The sequence below is a fragment of the Stegostoma tigrinum genome, chromosome 23, assembly GCF_030684315.1.
Source record: "Stegostoma tigrinum isolate sSteTig4 chromosome 23, sSteTig4.hap1, whole genome shotgun sequence".
NCBI classification, from domain to species: Eukaryota; Metazoa; Chordata; class Chondrichthyes; order Orectolobiformes; family Stegostomatidae; genus Stegostoma; species Stegostoma tigrinum.
The window spans coordinates 49,373,927-49,394,828 of NC_081376.1; the positions used below are offsets into that span (position 1 = coordinate 49,373,927).

Here is a 20,902-nt window from a genome sequence, read left to right on the forward strand (position 1 = left end):
ATTAACATTTTATTGAAACACAGCAGTAATGCAAAATTGCTGAGATACATAATCATCAGTAACTACAACATTGCTAATATTTACAAGGCTTTTGCAGATAAATGTACTCACATATAAAAAATATGCATCACATATATACAAATGTGCAAAACAAATGGTATTTGAACATGATATGGAATTTCTCACAGGTGCAAATAGTTATTACAAAGGCATCATGGTTTGATATAGAAGAACAACACACATTACATTCTTCCTGGACCCCCAAATGCTATACGAAATAACCTGTGGTAAAATGTACAAGATTTGAGACTTGTCACCAAAAGAAATTGAGACGCCAAGACACACAAAGCCCTGAAAAGCATCTCCTACAAAATGTAAACTTGCCCTTAATGTTGACTTTAAAAGGTGACCTACTGCAGAGGTGTACTCAACTTACTCAGGAATAAAACTAAATTTCTCTCTTTGGTAACCAATTATCAAAAGTTTACTTTCCAGGATCATAGGCAAATCCACACCCCTTGATTTCCCCAAAACATACAATTCTGAAACCAACACAGTTACTTTGCAAAATATATACTTCATTCCATTTATCACAAAGTTTTATTTTTCATTATCGGCTTCCATTTGGCAAAAGTTATATTTCAATGCAGTTCAATGACAAACTGCCTTATTCACAAAAATCAACAACTAGCATCCAGAATCTAATCAAATTTCCACTGCTTTGGATTTATTGTTGGGTAGTTTAATTTAGAAATAGACAGTCTGCTCTTATTCTTCATTTTTACAAATATTTAAACACACTATCCCTTTCAAACAAAGGGCCATTCATAACTCCAAAATAAACTGACTATATGACCTTTTTAATGTCACTGAATTTGGGAAATTAATCCATCGACAACTAGAAAATATATTCTGGCACAAAAATATAAGATCCCTTCATATTTCTTTTTTTAAAAAAAGAACTATTCCTTGAGTCTGTGGAAATTGCTGTTTTTTTTTAAAGCAGGCAAAGGTAAATTTGTAAGTATTCTTGTGTAGTTACTGGGACCTACTGTAGACGTCCAAATAAATGCTATTTATTCTGACGTGATGCGCCACATTTTTCCAGACCCATGGAAATGAATTTGGAGATAAGGGGGAAGTGTGCAAATGTCTAGGGAATTGTGTCAGGCTAAGTTTGTGACAGGTTTAGTCCCACAAGTACTTTTCTCCATCTCCTTATTTTGAACATCAATTGAAATTGTCTGCACCCAGGTCAGGAGCCTGGGAGTAGATACAAAGGGAGTTATTGGAGATACAAAACATTTGGAGTATTTTATTAATCTGTCAACAGGAAAACTGATCTTCTCAAGCAGAAAGCCTGATATGGATGTCTCCACTGATGTAGGCTGGTGCTGCTGGTGTTCCTTTGGCTGAACACAGCAACAGAAAAAAAAAAAGTAAAACCTTTTTGTGTCTGACATCCTGCCAAAGTCACTTCTGGGTTCCTGACCCACAATGGAGCCAATATTGGGATTATGAACCACTTGACAAAATTCACCCCAATGTGTCCATCTATCAGCAAGGATCCATACACTTTCTCAATGTGAAATTAATTTGCACTCTCCCAAGGCTGAAATACACTTTCACGCAAGTTGGAAACAGAAAAAAAAAAACCTATCAGCTACCTTGGTGCTGTTGGGGTTTTTTTTGTAGCTGTTCCTATCTCTGAAATATTGGCTTTTGGCACATGCGACCTCAAGTCTCAGTGGCTGCACAGAATTACACACAAATGCCCATTATGTAATCAATGTTAATTTGATAAGACATTCTTAGAAACATTTGGCTTTCAGTCTGCTCTGAGATACTTGGCTTCACCAAAATCCCATCAAAAACCACAAAGTGGACTGTAATAAATATTCAGCAATGGGCCTAATCAACAATCCTTCAACGATCACCTCACTGCAAACAAATCGAAAGGAGTCCATCAGGGACTATCCATACTTAGGTAACTTTAAAAGACAAATACATTCAAACTCCGAATTTGAGATTTTTTTTAAAAAACTGGATTGCACCACATCTCAGAAGACCAAACTATCTCTCATTATCTAAAATTAACCATCAGATTAAGTCATTATTGACAGTAGATTGGAACAGGATAGCATCAATTAACCATTCATAGTCTGGTAAATGCGGACTCATCTGAAGATGAATGGCTTATAGATATCTGTACTGTAAAGGCAATGATTTCTGTTCAATTTATACATTCTTTGTGCTAATGTATTAATTCACTTTTGTAAAATACAGACAATTCAATTTCCTTCTCAAAATGCTGAGCCCTGCTTCAATTTTAAAACTGCTGTCTTCCTTTGAATAAAAATCTTCACCTTAAACACTTTGGTTGGTAAGCGAAATCATTCCCTTTAAAAAGGACACATCACATTTCATAATATTATATCACATTCCATCATTAAACTGTTTCTATTCTTCAAGTGTTTGGCAAGTCCTTTTTTTAAGCAGCTTGATCAGGGGATATCACAGCAGTAACATGAAGTGTTTCAATACCTTAAAATTTGTAAACCACTGAACACAGCTCTCAACATTATTTTAAGAAATGGCCCTTTAAAAGCTATTATTTCAAACTCTGCACTGGCATTTTGCAAATTATGAAAGAATATATACATTAGCACTGTTGCATTCTCTCATAATTGGTGCAGTTTGGAACAGCCTCCAAAAATAATTAAATGGGCTCAGTTTTACATTTTAAAAAATGCACAAGTTAAACTCTTCTTCCTGTTCAACTAAAGGATCAGATCTAAATTTAACAAAAAAAAACAGGCATGGGAACATGTTTGGCATTGCAATAACTTATCTTGATCATTCTTCACTTTAGGCTTGGTTCAACTGTTAGAGAGTGTCCAGCCTTTTGTCCATCTTTTGTACAATGAAGGAAACAATAAAACACAAAAATTGACAGGCGGATTGTTAAGAGACAGGCTTATTAATCAGTACTGAAATGTACAGATTCCAAAAAAAAAGCTACTTGCTTGAAATAAGAGAAAAGCCTCTGGCTGACATTTGGTTCATACACGGTTTTTCAGAACTAACAGTGATCCAATTACATCCAAAATTTACCACTGGCTCTGAATCCGAGATCATTATATGCAGGATGGCTTTTGCCCTGGACCCGGGCAGTCACATCACCTTAGTGTAATAAAATGGACGAAAACATGGATGAAAAGAGCACTGAAACAAAACGTACAAAGTAGGAAATGATGAACTAGTTCAGAAACATTTCTGTATTCGAAAGAATGGAATAGTTCACCCAGACTGATAAAAAGAAGTCACTGAACCAGCCAGTGTAATAAACTTCACAATACCATGCATTTTGGCTCAGGCCACCCTACGGGAAAGTCCACTTCCATGAAGAAGAAATTCTCTTCAATTTCAATCTTCATTTCAGCAGAACAATAATTGCCACTGACACCAGATAAAACATTACACAAAAATACAAAGCCTCAAAATGGCCCGACTGTAGGATTGTCAGTTTGCCCTGAATCATCACATTTTGTCACTGCCCACTCTTCTATCTAGAGACAATAAAGTGGACTGGACCAGAGAATCTCAACTTGGCTTGTTTTGTTACTACATTAGAGTATTAACCATTACTAACAACTGACACACAACACTAAGAGAGCATATAGATTTTGTTTGGCTGCCACCAGGAGCCTGGTTGTATTACTCCCAATGTAGCTGAAGATCATGACCATCCAGAAAATCAGTGGAAAACACACTAGGAGCAGCACTATTAATGGGAGTGAGTCCCGTAGTGGAAGCTGGCATTGTCAGATCCAGCCAATCCATATTGTCCAAATTAGTGTCTGGGAGGTCCAAGTTCAGGCAAGAATTTTCTGTATTGAAATGCATATCACACGTGTCCATGGCAGCATGTTGCTGGTCCAGAATGCTGGGTGTATTCAGTAGATCATTTGGAAGATCCTCCATTCCAGGAAGGGAGTCCGAGCCCTCTTGGCTGACTGCCACTTGAGGAATATTGGCACCAGATGACAATGTGCCATCCAGAAAGGCCTCAAGTTGATTTTCTGAACCAATTGAGAGATCATTTGCTGATTCAAGGGATAGTGGAGGAGGTGCCATCTGAACTCGTGGTGGTGGTCGAGACAATGCCGCATTTACGGGTAAGGAAGAGATGTTGGCTACAACGGCTCTCATCTTGGTAGCAGGCAATGATTCTTCTTTTACAATGGGCGAAATCTCTATCACATAACAGAAGGTTATAAAGTTAGTATCACAAGGACTGCAATAATTTGATCAAATATTTTAATAATTTTACTCTTGAAGGTAATTGGGAAATAGCTAAATTGGACAGCACCACAATATTTAAAAGTCAGCTGAGTGACCTTGGTCCACGTTTTCAATAATAGATCAGTTTCCTTAGTACCTTTTCCACACTGGTTTGAATTTAATGCATTAGGAAGCTGCAAAATATTAAAACATGTAGCTCTTTCATGGCATAAGCAGCCTACCCTATACTTCAGATTTTTCAGACACAACATCTTATAGATCCTGTTACAACTCAGAAATCACCCATTCTCTTAAATTCCACATCTGGTTATGGAGAGGATGACAATATAATTGTTTAGTAAACAGTGGAACAACTACAAAGAGATAAGATCTTATTAAGGAATGTACTCTTATCTTCCACAAGTTAGTGTATCACTGCCAAAGAAAAGAAACATGTTGTTGAGGCTTTTCATTTTGCATGTATTAGGCCAATATGCAAGAAACACCAATGTGAAGGGGTAACTATGTTTATACTTTATAAGAGGAGAGTACTGTGATTGGCAAGTGGAGTTTGACTGTAGAATGCACCAGTTAGATGATGACCAACAGTAACTGCTAAGGTTTGTTTGAATGCAAAAGCAGGCGGGTCGATTCTAATTTGTCAAGGCATTGCACTGAGAAATGAACCAGAGAATGGCTGTCACCTATTTGTTGAGAGTTGAGACAGACAGAGCTTGTACACGTCTGTTTGCAAAGTACAGGCTCTGTACTAACATGCACAGCTTCCAGAAGGTGTACTGCGAGCTCGACAGACAATCCTACGTTAACTGTCAGTGTAATCCTGTGCACACTCAGGATTGATGTGGGGGTATCAGTGTTGGGCTGGGACAGACAAGGTCAGGAGTCACACAACACCAGTTATAGTCCAACAGGTTTATTTGGAATCACAGCCTTTCGGAGAGCTGCTCTTTCATCACGTGGCAATGGAGCAACACTCGAAAGCCTGTGATTTCAAATAAACCTGTTGGGCCATTGAGTTGTATAAGCACAAGCTGGTTGGGCATCATTAGGACCTTGCTCGTTGTTAAGTGCCGAAACAGATACCATTTTCCAGCGACATTCAGGTTTTGCACTATTAAATGACTATTTATGTAATAGTTAAACTGACTGTGCCAAAATGGTTAATGCAGCTTACCTCCACTCTCAATTAGGATATCAAAAAGATCATCCATTTGCTGGCTGTGTGCATTGAAGACCTGCACAAAAATTCAACTTTAGCTTACCAAAAACAAAACAACATATGCTCCAAATATAGTCATTGCATTCTCAGTTACTGCACATTGCAAATCTGAAAGGTAACCCGCAGTGACAATGATTAGAAAAATAGGGGTTTAAATTTGGATCAAGCAAAATAACAAATAAAGAGCAAGACCAACCTCTAAGCTCACCATGTGAAAAAAATATTGACTTCCCTCATCATAGCACAAAAGTTTCTTACATAATTCAAGGTTTTGGTATTGAAGTATCAAGTGATTTGGGGAGAAAGTGGGAAAATGACACACGAGCCATGAACAAACTGAATGACAGAGCAGATGAAGAGAGGCTGAATGGTTAACTACTGCTTCTAGTTCTGTTTCTGTCCCGAACTATCACACTCAGGCTTTCAAACCATATGTTGACTGCTCCGAGTGAGAAGAGCCTCACAAATTTGCCTTTCAACAGTGTGAGGTCTTCACCAACAATTCCCAGCTCATGGCCCTATTTGTAACAGGTCAACACTGGGTATGTACCAGGCCTCCAGTTCATCATGTCAGCCTTGTTTCCAGCCTTGTGGCTTCCTTTGCAACGGATGTATGTATCGGAGGTAGGGACAATGCAAACAGTATTTACATTTATTAGACTGTGAACCCAATCCCCTCTACCCAGTTGACTGCATTGTTTCTAGTATCCCACAAATCACAGGATGAACCACAGTTTCTTCTATATTTATAAGCTTGAAAGCATCCAGCTCATTCCTGCATTGTGCTTACCTCCTGCTGCTTTAAACTGCGGGTCTGCTTGACTGCTTCCTCATATCGAGGGAGTTCTTTTCCCTTTGAAACAGAGTTACTGAAGACTTGGTGTTGGATTACTAACTGTTGTTGAGACTGATGTGGAGAAGATGGTCCAGACTGTGGAGATATGGATAATACAATATTGGTTGTTCAACTCAGGAAGAAGTCATTAGAAATAAATACTTCTCAATAGCATTTTTCTGCTATTTGTTAATGCAGCATAAATGGAAATACGATGCTTTCATAAAAAAACATACAGCTAAAAGAAAATTATTTATTGCATGATATTTCAATACAGTAACCTTATGGAAGGTAAAACTGGAGCATGTATTAGAAGTTAAAAATTTAACAATACAGAGCAACAAAACTGTCAACATCCTCAGAGTTACCTGGACTATATTTTTAATTCATGTACAAAGAACAAAGAACAAAGAAACCGACAGCACAGGAACAGGCCCTTCGGCCCTCCAAGCCTGCACCGATCAAGCTCCTCGGTCTAACCTGTCATCTATTTTCTAACGGTCTGTGTCCATTTGCTCCCCGCCCATCCATGTACCTGTCCAAATATATCTTAAAAGACACTAACGTGTCTGTGTCTACCACCTCCACTGGCAACGCGTTCCAAGCGCCCACCACCCTCTGTGTAAAGAACTTTCCACGCATATCTCCCTTAAACTTTCTTCCTCTTGCTTTGAACTCATGACCCCTAGTAATTGAGTCCCTCACTCTGGGAAAAAGCTTTTTGCTATCCACCCTGTCCATACCCTTCATGATTTTGTAGACCTCAATCAGGTCCCCCCTCAATCTCCGTCTTTCTAATGAAAATAATCCTAATCTATTCAACCTCTCTTCATAGCTAGCACCCTCCATACCAGGCAACATCCTGGTGAACCTCCTCTGCACCCTCTCCAAAGCATCCACATCCTTTTGGTAATGTGGCGACCAGAACTGTACACTGTACTCCAAATGTGGCCAAACCAAAGGCCTGTACAACTGCAACATGACCTGCCAACTCTTGTACTCAATACCCCGTCCGATGAAAGAAAGAATGCCGTATGCCTTCTTGGCCACCCTATTGACCTGCGTTGTCACCTTCAGGGAACAATGGACCTGAACACCCAGATCTCTCTGTTCATCAATTTTCCTTAAGACTTTTCACTTACTGTATAGTTCGCCCTTGAATTTGATCTTCCAAAATGCATCACCTCACATTTGCCCAGATTGAACTCTATCTGCCATTTATCTGCCCAACTCTCCACTATCTATATTCTGCTGTAATTTCTGACAGTCCTCTTCACTATCAGCTACTCCACCAATCTTAATGTCATCAGCAAACTTGCTGATCAGACCACCTACACCTTCCTCCAGATCATTTACATATATCACAAACAACAGTGGTCCTAGCACAGATCCCTGTGGAACACCACTGGCTACAGGTCTCCAACTTGAGAAACTCCCTTCTACTACTACCCTCTGTCTCCTGTTGCCCAGCCAGTTTTTTATCCATCTAGCTAGCACTCCCTGGACCCCATGTGACTTCACTTTCTCCATCAGCCTGCCATGGGGAACCTTATCAAACGCCTTACTGATGTCCATGTATATGACATCTACAGCCTTTCCCTCAATCAACTTTGTCACGTCCTCAAGGAATTCTATTAAGCTGGCAAGACATGACGTTTCCTGTACAAAACCATGTTGCCTATCACTGATAAGCCCATTTTCTTCCAAATGGGAATAGATCCTATCCCTCAGTATCATCTCCAGCAGCTTCCCTACCTCTGATGTCAGGCTCACCGGTCGATAATTACCTGGATTATCCTTGCTGACCTTTTTAAACAAGGGGACAACATTAGCAAGTCTCCAGTCCTCCGGGACTTCACCCGTGTCTAAGGACACTGCAAAGATATCTGTTAGGGCCCCGGCTATTTCCTCTCTCGCTTCCCTCAGTTACCTGGGATAGATCCCATCCGGACCTGGGGACTTGTCCACCTTAATGTCTTTTCGGATACCTCACACTTCCTCCTTCCTTATGTCAACTTGACCTAGACTAAGCAAACATCTATCCCTAACCTCAACATCCATCATGTCCCTCTCCTTGGTGAATACCGATGCAAAGTACTCGTTAAAAATGTCACCCATTTTCTCTGACTCAGCGCAGAACTTTGTTTCTTTGTCCTTAAGTGGGCCAATCCTTTCTCTAGTTACCCTCTTGCTCTTTATATATGAATAAAAGGCTTTGGGATTTTCCTTAACCATGTTTTCCATCAATATCTCATGACCTCTTTTAGCCCTCTTAATCCCTTTTTTCAGATTCGCTCTACATTCCAGATACTCTTGCAAAGCTTCATCTGTCTTCAGTCGCCTAGATCTCATGTATGCTTCCTTTTTTCTTTGTGTTCATCATCTGCTCCCCGACTACTATTCCCTTTAGTCACACTGACTCCATTACCTAGTTCCCTACAGGCTTTCGTTTCTATGTCTTTTCTGTCCAATATTTGGTTCCCATCCCCCTGCCACATTAGTTTAAACTCTCCCCCACAGCATTAGCAAAAGCACCCCCAAGGACATTGGTTCCAGTCTGGTTCAGGTGTAGACCGTCCTGGGCTGGGCTATATTTCTCATTTATTGACAATAAAAGTTACGAGCCTTTGAACTTTCAACAGATTGTGCATACTTGCCAACAGGTTAAAATAAATGAACATGCAATTCCATAGGTAGAGGATGAGCAATGAGAAACAATACACAAATAGGCAAAATGAATATTGGGAAAAGAGCATTTGACCTGTTTTGCCCAAACATGGAGCAATACTGTATGGTATTAATCCTCACTACGTACAGAGTTACATGGACTCCAAAGCACAGTCAGGGCCAACGTGACTGAACTTGCCTCTGCCAATGTTTATATACCATACTATACAATCTTTCCTCTTTAATTACCTCTTCGCACCCACCTCAAATTCTCAATCTCAGCATCTGCTAGAAATCAGAAAGGAAAATTGGAAGCCTCTTGCAGGGAAAAAGAAAATTCCTCGCTTGTCCTTGGAGGAAGTGAACAAAAGGACCAGCAGATTGTGCAAGCCTGTTAATTCATCCCATCAAGGCAGCTTACTCTCACTAACTAGAAATATTCTCCTTTCCGCAGGACCTTGTCCATCTCACTTGAAGGGTGTAGGAAATCACTGCCCATCACAGAATTTAATAACTTGTGCTAAGAGCAACAATCCCTTGAGTGTGAAGGGTTCCATCTCTTCAGACCATACTATCATGAGTTTACTTGGACCATCACAGTACTAACACAGTATAGTTTTACCTATTAAAGCTCTTTAAATGCAGCATCCAATTCTTTTCCAAATCATTAGAACAGTAAGGCCCAGCATAAGCTCTGGTGGGAGAGGAGGCAGAATTCAGAGAATCCCTGTGGGACTTTAGGGCCCACTTACATCATGAAGTAAAAATCATTCAAATTGAGCACCAACTCTTTCAAGTTGCAACACTGCTGTCAGAAACAGACCATTCTGCCTATCAAATCTTTAGTAATGCTTTTCTCCACAAACACCTGCCCTAATTTCCTTTCCTTATTGATACCCTGTCTCATTTCAAGCAATTAACCAACTCTCCTTTAAAATAATTTGTTTAAAACAATGGCTGGAGGCAGGGCTTCCATTTTAACCCTCATCTGTTTAAAGATGCTGAGCTCAAACTGCAAACTTGGGACCACAGGATCTGCAATAGGCCATTCAGCCCAAGCCTGTTCCATGATTCAGCTAGATCACGGCTGATCTGCTGTTTTAACGGCATTGCCCCAAATTCCCTGCTGTCTTTAATAACAAGAAATCTGCTGCTGTCTGTTTGGAGCACAATAAATGACGGAGTGCCCACTGCGTTCCAAGGTAAAGATGCCAAAAGATTCATTCCCTCACCCCCCCACCCCAAGTGAAAAAAAAATCCTCCTCACCTCAGTCCTAAATGATCTACCTTTTTTATTTTGAGACTGTGTCACCTGGTTCTAGACCATCTTAGTCAGGGGGACATGGTCTTCCTGCATCGACTTTGTTGGTTCATCTAAGAACCCTGTCTGCTTCAATGAGATTTCTTTTCATTGTTTTGAACTTGAGAGAACACAGACTCAGTCTCAATCAACACCCACTAGACAATCCCACCATCTCAGGAATCAGTCTGCTGAATTTCCACTGCACGTCCTCCATGGGAAGAACATTGTTCCTTGAGTCCAGGAGACAAAAACTGTACACAATACTCTGTACATGGTCTCTCCTGTACATTTGGCGAAAGATATATTTACTCCTATATTCAAATCATCATGTAATCAAGGCCAACATACCATACCTTCCCAATGGCTTGCTCCACCAGCATTTAGCTTTTGATGATTCACACAGATCTCTTCTGACATCAACACTTCCCAACCTCTCACCATTTAAGAATAAGCTGCATTAATATTTTTCCCATTATATTCCAGCTATTATGGGCTTGCCTACTCACCTGATCTACCTAAATCCCTTTAAAGCTTTCATGCAATCTCCTTTCATTCCACATTCCCACCTAGTTTTGTATCATCACTAGAATTGGAAATCATATATTTGGTCCCAACACCCAATCACTGACAGATTCTGAACAGCTGGTGTACAAGCACTCATCCTGTAATGCATTCTTGATGTAATTGATTTGTTTTTCCAAGTTCTTAGCAGCTTTATCCCTTGTTACAGGCTCATGGGAAGTACCAGATAGAAAGAGGGGCAGGATTCATTCTGCTAGTTTAGTAATTAATCGATATAACAATTATGGAGTTGTTACTAATTATTGACAAACAATCAATTAGTCTGCCTAAAGAAGAGTTGAATGAAACCCGTTAGTGTAGAAAATTTTCAAAACTAGAAGGTCCATCATCATCTGTTCCGGCCAAGCATTCTAAACCCCTCATAGCTTATTCCTCAAATTACTAATACGCTGTATCCCAAAATATCATTGCCTATGTGAAAGTTCAAAATATCAGAATGTATCAAGAAATGTCATGACTTTTAGTTACTGTAATGACAACATCTACAGTATCTATGACAATCCTGCAGAAATTCAGAAAAATTGAAATATTATTGACTCAGGCTATGGCTTGTGCTGCGAACTGAAAGGCAGCAATTAAACTGTGACATCATCAAACCCGAGGAAAGTTGTAACTGAAATTTTAAGACTTCCTTATATTGCCAAGGAACAGCAAACAGCAAAGAGAAGGAACTTAGACTTTCAAACTGATCAAAACTCCGACCAGTAGAAAGAGACTGGAAGAAGTCACCAGTAGGTTTTGTTTGAAGCTGAGCGGAGAGCAGTAAAAGGTTGATATGAGAGAGTGTTTATGAGGTTGGTGCTGGAGGTTATCTTGCCAAGGCGTGAAGACTAATAAAGTACATTAATAATAACATATCATCCCTCCTTTGATGTAACTGATAAATATCCAAAAGTGGAGAACAATGAATATAATGTAAAGGTCTGCCATTGCTTTCTCTGACAAAAGGATGCCATGCAAGATGTACAATTACCTTGCGTACACAGTTGGGTCCATTCAGTGGAGTGTTAACATTGCTTATTCTTGGATGATGCACGTTCCCTGTTGAACTGTTTATAAAACATTGCTGCACTGTTGCTGCTGTTTGAATGTGATTTGGAAATACATTCGTTGTTGATGTAGACGTAAAAACCTGTGGATTTACAAGACTCTATAAATTTTTTTGATTACTGTCAGAAAATTACATTCTCAACCCAGTGTATCAAAAATGCTGAGCAGAATAAACAATGTTTATCTTCATAAAAGAGATGTAGAATATTTAAAGTTGTACTTAACTCTATCAAAGGCTACACCACATTTCTGGAAGGAGACTAGTTGGCAAAAAGAACTAAGCATCACGACCACAGAAGAAATGGCTTTGCAGCTTGACTCTTGTGTAAAATGCCACAAGGGGTCATAGCATATGCTCTGTACAATAAACTGGGAAAAGAAATAGTTAGAGGAGACATTCAACCTGGCATATGGAAGAAATGTGGTGTCTGACCAATCTTTGATATTTTTAAAATAAGTTACTACCTGGGGTGCGTTGGTAACCTGACAAACATAAATGGATTTTCTGAACATTTTTGATAAGGTGCCACACATAGATTGCTCTATGATAGAACTTGATAAATGATAGAACTTGAGAATGTTAAAGTGGATTAAGAACTGACTGCACTCCTGTTAAGAAGTGGTTATTAAATCGCTGTGGACCTGTGTGAATGCTGGTTACAGGTGGTGTCAAGACTGGGATTAGGGCTGTTACTTTTATGATCGTCATAATGATCTACCTTCTACTTTTTAAGAAGTGTCGCAGAAATAAACCAGGGAATTAGAGCCCATTGAGTTTCACATTAGTGGTAGGGAAAATATTGAAAAAAATTCTGTAGGAGAGAATTAGTCTCCTCCTGGAGAAGCAAGGTTTGATCAGGATTCGTCAGCTTGGCTTTGTCAGAGGGAGGACTGTTTGATTGAATTTTTCAAGAACATTGATCAGGTGAATTCCAGCAAAATCTTTCACAAGGTTGCACATGCAAAACTAATAAAGAAGATAAAGGTACATAAGATACAAGGTAACTTGGGAAGTTGGATCCAAAAGTGGCTTAGCAGTAAGAGACAGAGGCTGGTGGTAGAAGACTGTTGGCACGACTGAAATCCAGTGGCATACTTCAGTGCAATCACATCCTTCCTATGGAAGCCAAGCCATCAAAGCCACTTCTTCTGTGGTTGTGGCGATTTGCCTTTTTTAAAAATGAATCTCCTTCCAGGAGTGTGGTGTAGCCCATGATAGAGTTAGGTTCAACTTAAAATATTCCAGATCTCCTTTATGAAAATAAGCAATGTTTATCCCGCACTGCATTTTTATGAATTAATGCTCAAGGGTCATAGATTCAAATCCCACCAAGGCAGATGGCAAAATGTGAATTCAATACAAATCTGGAATATAAAACTAGCCCAATGCTGACTGCCCATTCGCCAATGATGACCACAATTGATTGTTGAAAAAATCCATTTGATTCACTAATGTCCTTGATGGAAGGAATTCCGCCACCCTTACCTGATCTGACCTACCAGGAATACTCCAGATCCAAAACAATATCGTTGATTCTTAATAGTCCTCCAGGTAATTGGAGATGGGCAATAAATGCAGTTCTAACTAGTAATGGCCATAACCCATGAATGAAGAGAATAGAATCAGAATAGAACATCAAGAGATTGCTGTTTTTCAGACATTATTTCACTGACAGCTATAACCCTAACTCTGCTTGCATAATTAGTGTGGATCTTCCAAAACAATTTTTCTAGGCGTAAGTTACAAAAGGTAGGTGTGACGTAAAGTAACATAAGTTTAAGTAATCTTGCTTCCTTATGTTGGAGTTTTTCTCCTCCATGAATTGGCCTTTTTTTGTCTGTTTCTTCTAATGACCCCAGGACATTCTGTGACTGCTCAGAGAGCAGCATTTTAGGAATCTCACTATTCAAGGCATCACAGCTGGGAGGTAGACAATAAGATGGCCACCTGGTCCACTCCAATGCTTCATTTTTCTAAAGCAAAAAATATTCTTACATACAGATCGCAATCTCGAATTAACTCTTAAGGAATCTTCAAGAATGTAAAACAATAGTGGGTCAATTCAGGCTTGACTGAAAACAGTGGGATAATTTCCTGTGGAGAATGAAGACACCGATGAATGCATGCATATCCAAACCAGGGCTGATGGGTCTTTGAAGGTTAAGCTAATAATTGCAGTACCTCATCCGGGAAAATAAAGATTTATGAAATAAATATTAAACTAAGTTAGGTTTTGACGTTTCATTATGTGCAATCTACTCCAACCCTCCCCAAAAATCAGATGGCTGGCTTGACTCTGGTACACAGAACAATGCCACTGCATTCTTATTGACAGTACAAACCTTTGTAATCGGTGGGTTCTGGGACAAACTATGTTGGGACACAGGTTCTGCTGGTTGTGGCTGTTTCTGAGAGCCTGAAGCTTGGACTGGAGCAGAAGTTGGAACAGCTATTGGTATCTGCACCTGGTTTTGTGAATGAGACTGCAAAAGATATATTGAAAAACAGATCAGTGCAAAATTTCTTTTATATAAAAGATATTATGTTTTCACCCATTTCTTAATGGAACGTGACCGTAGCAGTGGGCTTGGCACTTTGGAAATTTAGGATTTGAACTTTCTGAAAATATTGAGTACTAATATATCTGGAATTTTTTAAAAAACTATAACTGGAACTTTAATTCAGAATTTAAAATTGATACTATGTCTGTATATGACTGCTGAAAACAAATTACTCCACTTTACATTGTGATTCTGTTCTTTTAGAGCTAATTGGTTATCATTCATTGTCCTACAAGTTTGCCAGAATGGTAGGACACGAAGCATCAAACTCTCACAGAAGGAAAATCAAACTTAGTAACTCTATACCTGTAATTTAACATTTCCTGCATGTAAATGCTTTGACTCGCTGGAAGGGGGTGCATTCTGTGCTTGGATGGCCAATGGCAGCAAAAGCTGGGTTCCAGTCTGAGTGGTCAGTAAAGCATGAGGCTGAGCCTGGGCAATAACTGTGGTCGGCGTTTGCCTTGGTGGGTTTACATAAAACTGAGAGACTGTATTCTGTTGCCCTGCTGTTGCCAGCGAGCCTTCTTGCTTCATAAGCAAACCATTTTGCTTCATTGCATTCTGGCTGCATGTGCCAAGACTGGTGATGGCTGATGGACCCAAAGGTTGTTTGGGTGCTGATGCAGGCTGTCTTGAAATAGAACAGTTGGAGAGATTGTGTTCCTCTTTGACAGGAGTTTCCAATTGCTTCTGGTTCACAGTCACAGATTGTTGGTGCTGACATCGTTTCTCAATCTCCAATTGAATCTTCAGTTCTTCCACCAACTTTTGTTCCTGCTCAAGTTTTCTCTTTAGGTCAACGATTTGCCTCTCCTTCTCCTGCAGTTTTCGGTCCTTTTCAGCAGCGTCAGCATCTAGACTTGCCAAGGCACCTTGAGGATTAGAACTGTTTGTTGCCACATTCACCCCTGTGCTATCTTCATTAACAGCCGTATTCACTGGCGAAGCATGAATTGTGAGCTGCGAAGGAGACACCATGGTCACCAGCTCAGTAAACATATCTGTAAGTTTGCTATCATCGGTGCTGATGTTAGATTGCTCTGAGGGAGCTGGAGAGGTAGGAGACGGAGAGCCTGCATTTTCATAGAATTGGAGGTTGCATGATGCTGTTGTTACGGTTGCTTCTGTGATGGTCGTGACACTATTGAGAGCAGCAATAGGAAATGCTGCTGTCAACTGATTTCTTGCAACAGTAGAGTTGGAGGCCGTCGCTACGGCAGCACTGCTCAAGTCTTGGTATGATTTCAACCTCTCTATAAGATCCATTTTAGTACCAGAGACCGGGAGACCTCGCAACTTCAGTTCCAGCTTCAGTTCTGCAACCTAAATATGAAACAAGAACATCTTGGTTAAACACATTATCATGATTAAAAAACAGTTTAAAATAATGCTAGATAACAAGGTGTGGAGCTGGACAAACACAGCAGGCCAAGCAGCATCTTAGCAGCAGGGAAGTGGACGTTTCGGGCCACTACGTTAGTTTTGACAGATGTTCTCAGGCTCCCAGTTTATTCCGATACAGTTTTGTCATCCATCTTACCAGCTCTCGTAGAAAGTTGCACCAAACTTATCCTGTTGCAGTGAGGGTGCTTTTGTACACTGACAAAACCACAAAAAATTCAATTTTATTCTTTACTGCTACAAATTGGCTCATCATTCTCAGGTCAGTAACTTGACAAATGACTGAGTGGAAGAAGGTAGTGAACATATTTAGAAAAGTAATAAGTATGCATCATAATCACAATATCAAAAATATGGGACACCAATTCATTGAAAAATAGGTACACCATTTCAAATCTTAGGCATGCAAATTTCCCACCATTTCTCTTTACTCGCTTAGAACGCTTTTTTTTCCAATAATAAGAAAGCAGTGTACTGCAGATTCTGGAAGTCTGAAATAAAAACAAAAAAATTGGAAACACTCAGCCAATCTGACAGCATCTGTAGAAAGAAAGAGAAAACGTGTGTTAACCCTTCAGGCTGATGTGACCCAGATACTGTCAGGTCTTCTGGATGCTCCCAGCATTTTCTATTATTATTTCATGATTTTTCCCTGACACATCCTTTCACAAAGCTTCCAGTTCATTCTAGGACTAGTACAAGTACACAGCTAATTTTATCCCCATTTTAACAGCTTGGTACGGCAATACTAAAACACATATATCCGTCTTAAATCACAGGTGTTCAATCAGAAAACATTGTTTACAGATTAAAACAAACAAATCTGTCACACAAAAGGAGGCTGAGCTGATGAATCATTGAGAGAATGATGTTCAGTAAACAGATACATTGATAAGTTCACAAGATAGTTATAGTCTGGTCTTTCCAAGTTTTTCTATTGATAAGATTTTGAGTCCAAACGTGTTTCTCAAGTCTTTCCACTGAATGGTCCCAGTTTCTTATAAAAATAAGAGTTGACTCATGTTTCTCTACATTTACTTTGTAAATTCAGATAACCCAGAGATAAAACTGGATACTCATGTCCTACAGAAACGTAGAATGGTAAAAGCACAAAAAGGAGGCTACTACACCCACAATCTGTGCGCTGGACCACTAAGAGCAGCTCAGCTTTTTCCCATGTCCTGTAACTATTTTCTCTTCAAAGATGTACCACAGTTACTCATTTTGGTATTCCCCTTAAATCAGCACCTTCTAGTTTTTGATCCTTTTGCCGGTAGGAACAGTTTATGTCTACTCTAGTTTTGTACACCACTAACAAACCTCCTCTTTAAGCAGAGCAGGTCCACAAACCCAATCCAACCACATAACTGCTGCCCCTCATCCTCTGAGCCATTCTCGTAAATTGTTTCTGCAATCTCTGTAAAGCATTCACAATCCTTTTGAAAGGACCCCAGAACTGGACATAATACTCTGGGTGAGCCTGGGCCAACACTTTCTTAAAGATTCATCACAACTTCCTTGCTTTACCCTATCTGTGAAGCACAGGATTCTGCAAGCTTTATGAACCATTTCCCCAGTCTGCCCGACCAACTTCAACGACCCCTGCAAATTTACCCTAAAGTGCCACTGCTTCCGCACCTCCATTAGAATTGTATCCTTATATTGTCCCTCCTCATTCCTCCTACACCAAGGTTTACTTCACACTTCTTTGAATTAAATTTCAAGTATTAGGTAACTCTACCATTTTCACCAGCCTGTCTTATGATGTCTTGTTCTGTCACTTCTTGTCAGGTCACAACACTTTCATCACACTGCATCATGAGAAAATTTTGAAATTGTGCCCTACACACCTGTGTTTAGGTCATGAACATAGATCAAGAAAAGCAGTAGTCTGAATACTGGCCACTGAAATGCATTTTGTTTCAATTTAAAGAAATGACTTCATCATTACACCTTGTTTCTTTCCCCAATTTCCATGCATATTTCCCTGGGTATTCTTGGAAGATCCCACCTGGTCCTGCTGACTTATCTTAAAAAGTACAGCCAGCCTACCCAATCCTTCCTCTATCAGTTTTGAATCCATCCAGAACATCAACAACTTTCCCTTTCACCAATACTTGGCAGCACCTTCTTCCCTAGAAAGGACAAATGCAAAGTACTCACTTGGTACCTCAGGCCTCTGCCTCCATGCATAAATCCCATCCTACTCTAACTCATTATACAAGCAGCTCTGGTTGTGTTTGTTCTGTTCCCCCCTCTTCTGGGGAAGTATTTCAATTGTACCTATTCATGTTCCCTTTAAAAGGCAGCCCAGTGCTCATTCTTTCAGACTTTTCTTTTTCCGTTTCTCTGTAGCTCAGCGCACTCTCAGATGCATGGCTTTATAGAAATCATTTCTCACAACCCTGATGGGAGGAGTACACAAGTAATCGAGCCTCACTATTCTACGCATCATTACAGATGTATAAATAACTAAGTGGATCACCAAGATAGTTAGTTAATTTGCCTGACTTCAACTATTATCTAGTGCAAAAGAAACTCCTGAAAGGTTTGATAAATAAACAAAACAAACCACTGCTTTAATAGCTGGAAAAACAAATGATTAACTATTACTTTGCAAACTTAAGCTATATCCCCATTAAAGCCAAAAGGCACAAACATTTTGCACAAATAGGAAACAAACAAAGACAAAGAAACCTACAGCACAGGAACAGGCCCTTCGGCCCTCCAAGCCTGCACCGATCAAGATCGACTGTCTAACCCGTCATCTATTTTCTAACGGTCTGTGTCCATTTGCTCCCTGCCCAATCATGTACCTGTCCAAATATATCTTAAAAGACACTAACGTGTCTGTGTCTACCACCTCCACTGGCAACGCGCTCCAGGCGCCCACCACCCTCTGTGTAAAGAACTTTCCACGCATATCTCCCTTAAACTTTCCTCCTCTTGCTTTGAACTCATGACCCCTAGTAATTGAGTCCCCCACTCTGGGGAAAAACTTTTTGCTATCCACCCTGTCCATACCCCTCATGATTTTGTAGACCTCAATCAGGTCCCCCCTCAATCTCCGTCTTTCTAATGAAAATAATCCTAATCTACTCAACCTCTCTTCATAGCTAGCACCCTCCATACCAGGCAACATCCTGGTGAACCTCCTCTGCACCCTCTCCAAAGCATCCACATCCTTTTGGTAATGTGGTGACCAGACCGTACACGGTACTCCAAATGTGGCCGAACCAAAGTCCTATACAACTGCAACATGACCTGCCAACTCTTGTACTCAATACCCCGCCCGATGAAGGAAAGCATGCCACATGCCTTCTTGACCACCCTATTGACCTGCGTTGTCACCTTCAGGGAACAATGGACCTGAACACCCAGATCTCTCTGTTCATCAATTTTCCCCAGGACTTTTCCATTTACTGTATAGTTCGCCCTTGAATTTGATCTTCCAAAATGCATCACCTCACATTTGCCCAGATTGGACTCTATCTGCCATTTATCTGCCCAACTCTCCAGTCCATCTATATTCTGCTGTAATTTCTGACAGTCCCCTTCACTATCAGCTACTCCACCAATCTTAGTGTCATCAGCAAACTTGCTGATCAGACCACCTACACCTTCCTCCAGATCATTTACATATATCACAAACAACAGTGGTCCCAGCACAGATCCCTGTGGAACACCACTGGTTACAGGTCTCCAATTTGAAAAACTCCCTTCTATTACTACCCTCTGTCTCCTGTTGCCCAGCCAGTTTTTTTATCCATCTAGCTAGCACTCCCTGGACCCCATGTGACTTCACTTTCTCCATCAGCCTGCCATGGGGAACCTTATCAAACACCTTACTGAAGTCCATGTATATGACATCTACAGCCTTTCCCTCAGTCAATCAACTAGGAAGGAATTCTTTGGATCATGAATCCAAATCACAAGGGTAGAATGATGTGATTTTCTCAGATATTTTTATTAAGGTTTTTAGTGATAGAACACCCTAAACAGGGAAGCCTTTTGGAGTTACAAATTATTAATTTCAGAGTCTTTGAAGTTTTTTCACTCAGAATCAGTGAGAGCGAGAGAGCTGTCTTTGCTTGCCAGTTATTAAATGTAAAGACAGCTAATGCCAGCTTATCTCACAAATGTACCAAATTCAACTTCCACAAAAGCTACATGACCCGGCATAAATCAATAAGTGAATACCACACAGTTCCATCATCGACCTTCAAGGTCCAACTGAAAAAAAACACAGACCTGGTACATTTTCTGCAACACAGCAGTGTCCATACTTCAAATCTTCCAGTTCATATTCCAAAAAAAAGTTTATGGGCTACACTGCCTTAGTATACAATGAGGTGAATGTACAGAGCAAGTTCTAACTTAATTTATCTTGTTCAATTGTAAACACTTCAAATAGCATTATATTAATGACACATTATGTTACCTCACCTTGTGGGAAATTTCAGTTGAAAACTCTGCTACATTCTATTCAACAGCAGAGGACAGCATTTCCTCCACCTGCAGTCTTCTGGTTTTTGAACTTGCCTTTTTTTAAAAAAAGTCAGACTACACGTGCAGTGTTCTTTTACTCAAAGCATTTTTCTCTGGAGATAGCAGCATTGTAGTCATGTCAGTGGACTAGTAATCCAGATGCTGAAAGCTTATATTGTGGGGACAGGGTTCTAATATGATGCAGCTGGTGGAATTTGAATACAATTAATAAAATCCAGAATGTAAATCACAGTAACGGAGACTACAAAACTATCACTGACTGTCATCAAAATCCATCCAGTTCATTAACGTCCTTGTGGAATGAAATGCAGTCCACCATAACTCCAGACCCAACAGCAATATGACTGGCTTCTAACTGCCCGCCCAACTACTCAGTCCTAGGATAATTATGTATGGGTAACAAATGCCATCCTTGCTGGTCCAACCCATGTCCCATTAATAATTTTTGAGGAAGCGTTCTAAATTT

The 20,902-nt window shown here is 40.0% G+C and overlaps 1 protein-coding gene across 5 annotated transcripts in view; it reads right to left on the bottom strand.

Moving 5' to 3' along the window:
* Nucleotides 1–20,902, bottom strand: part of mrtfba (myocardin related transcription factor Ba) — a 242,721-nt gene continuing 221,819 nt past the window's right edge. For all 5 annotated transcript variants that reach the window (XM_048552229.2, XM_048552228.2, XM_059654175.1 and 2 more), the window contains 6 exons: nucleotides 14,830–15,849; nucleotides 14,305–14,445; nucleotides 11,885–12,043; nucleotides 6,315–6,455; nucleotides 5,480–5,540; nucleotides 1–4,256 (listed from right to left, as the gene is read on the bottom strand). In XM_048552229.2, coding sequence (XP_048408186.2) covers nucleotides 3,718–4,256; nucleotides 5,480–5,540; nucleotides 6,315–6,455; nucleotides 11,885–12,043; nucleotides 14,305–14,445; nucleotides 14,830–15,849 — 2,061 coding nt within the window. In that variant the 3' untranslated portion in view covers nucleotides 1–3,717. The remainder of the gene's footprint in view (nucleotides 4,257–5,479; nucleotides 5,541–6,314; nucleotides 6,456–11,884; nucleotides 12,044–14,304; nucleotides 14,446–14,829; nucleotides 15,850–20,902) is intronic.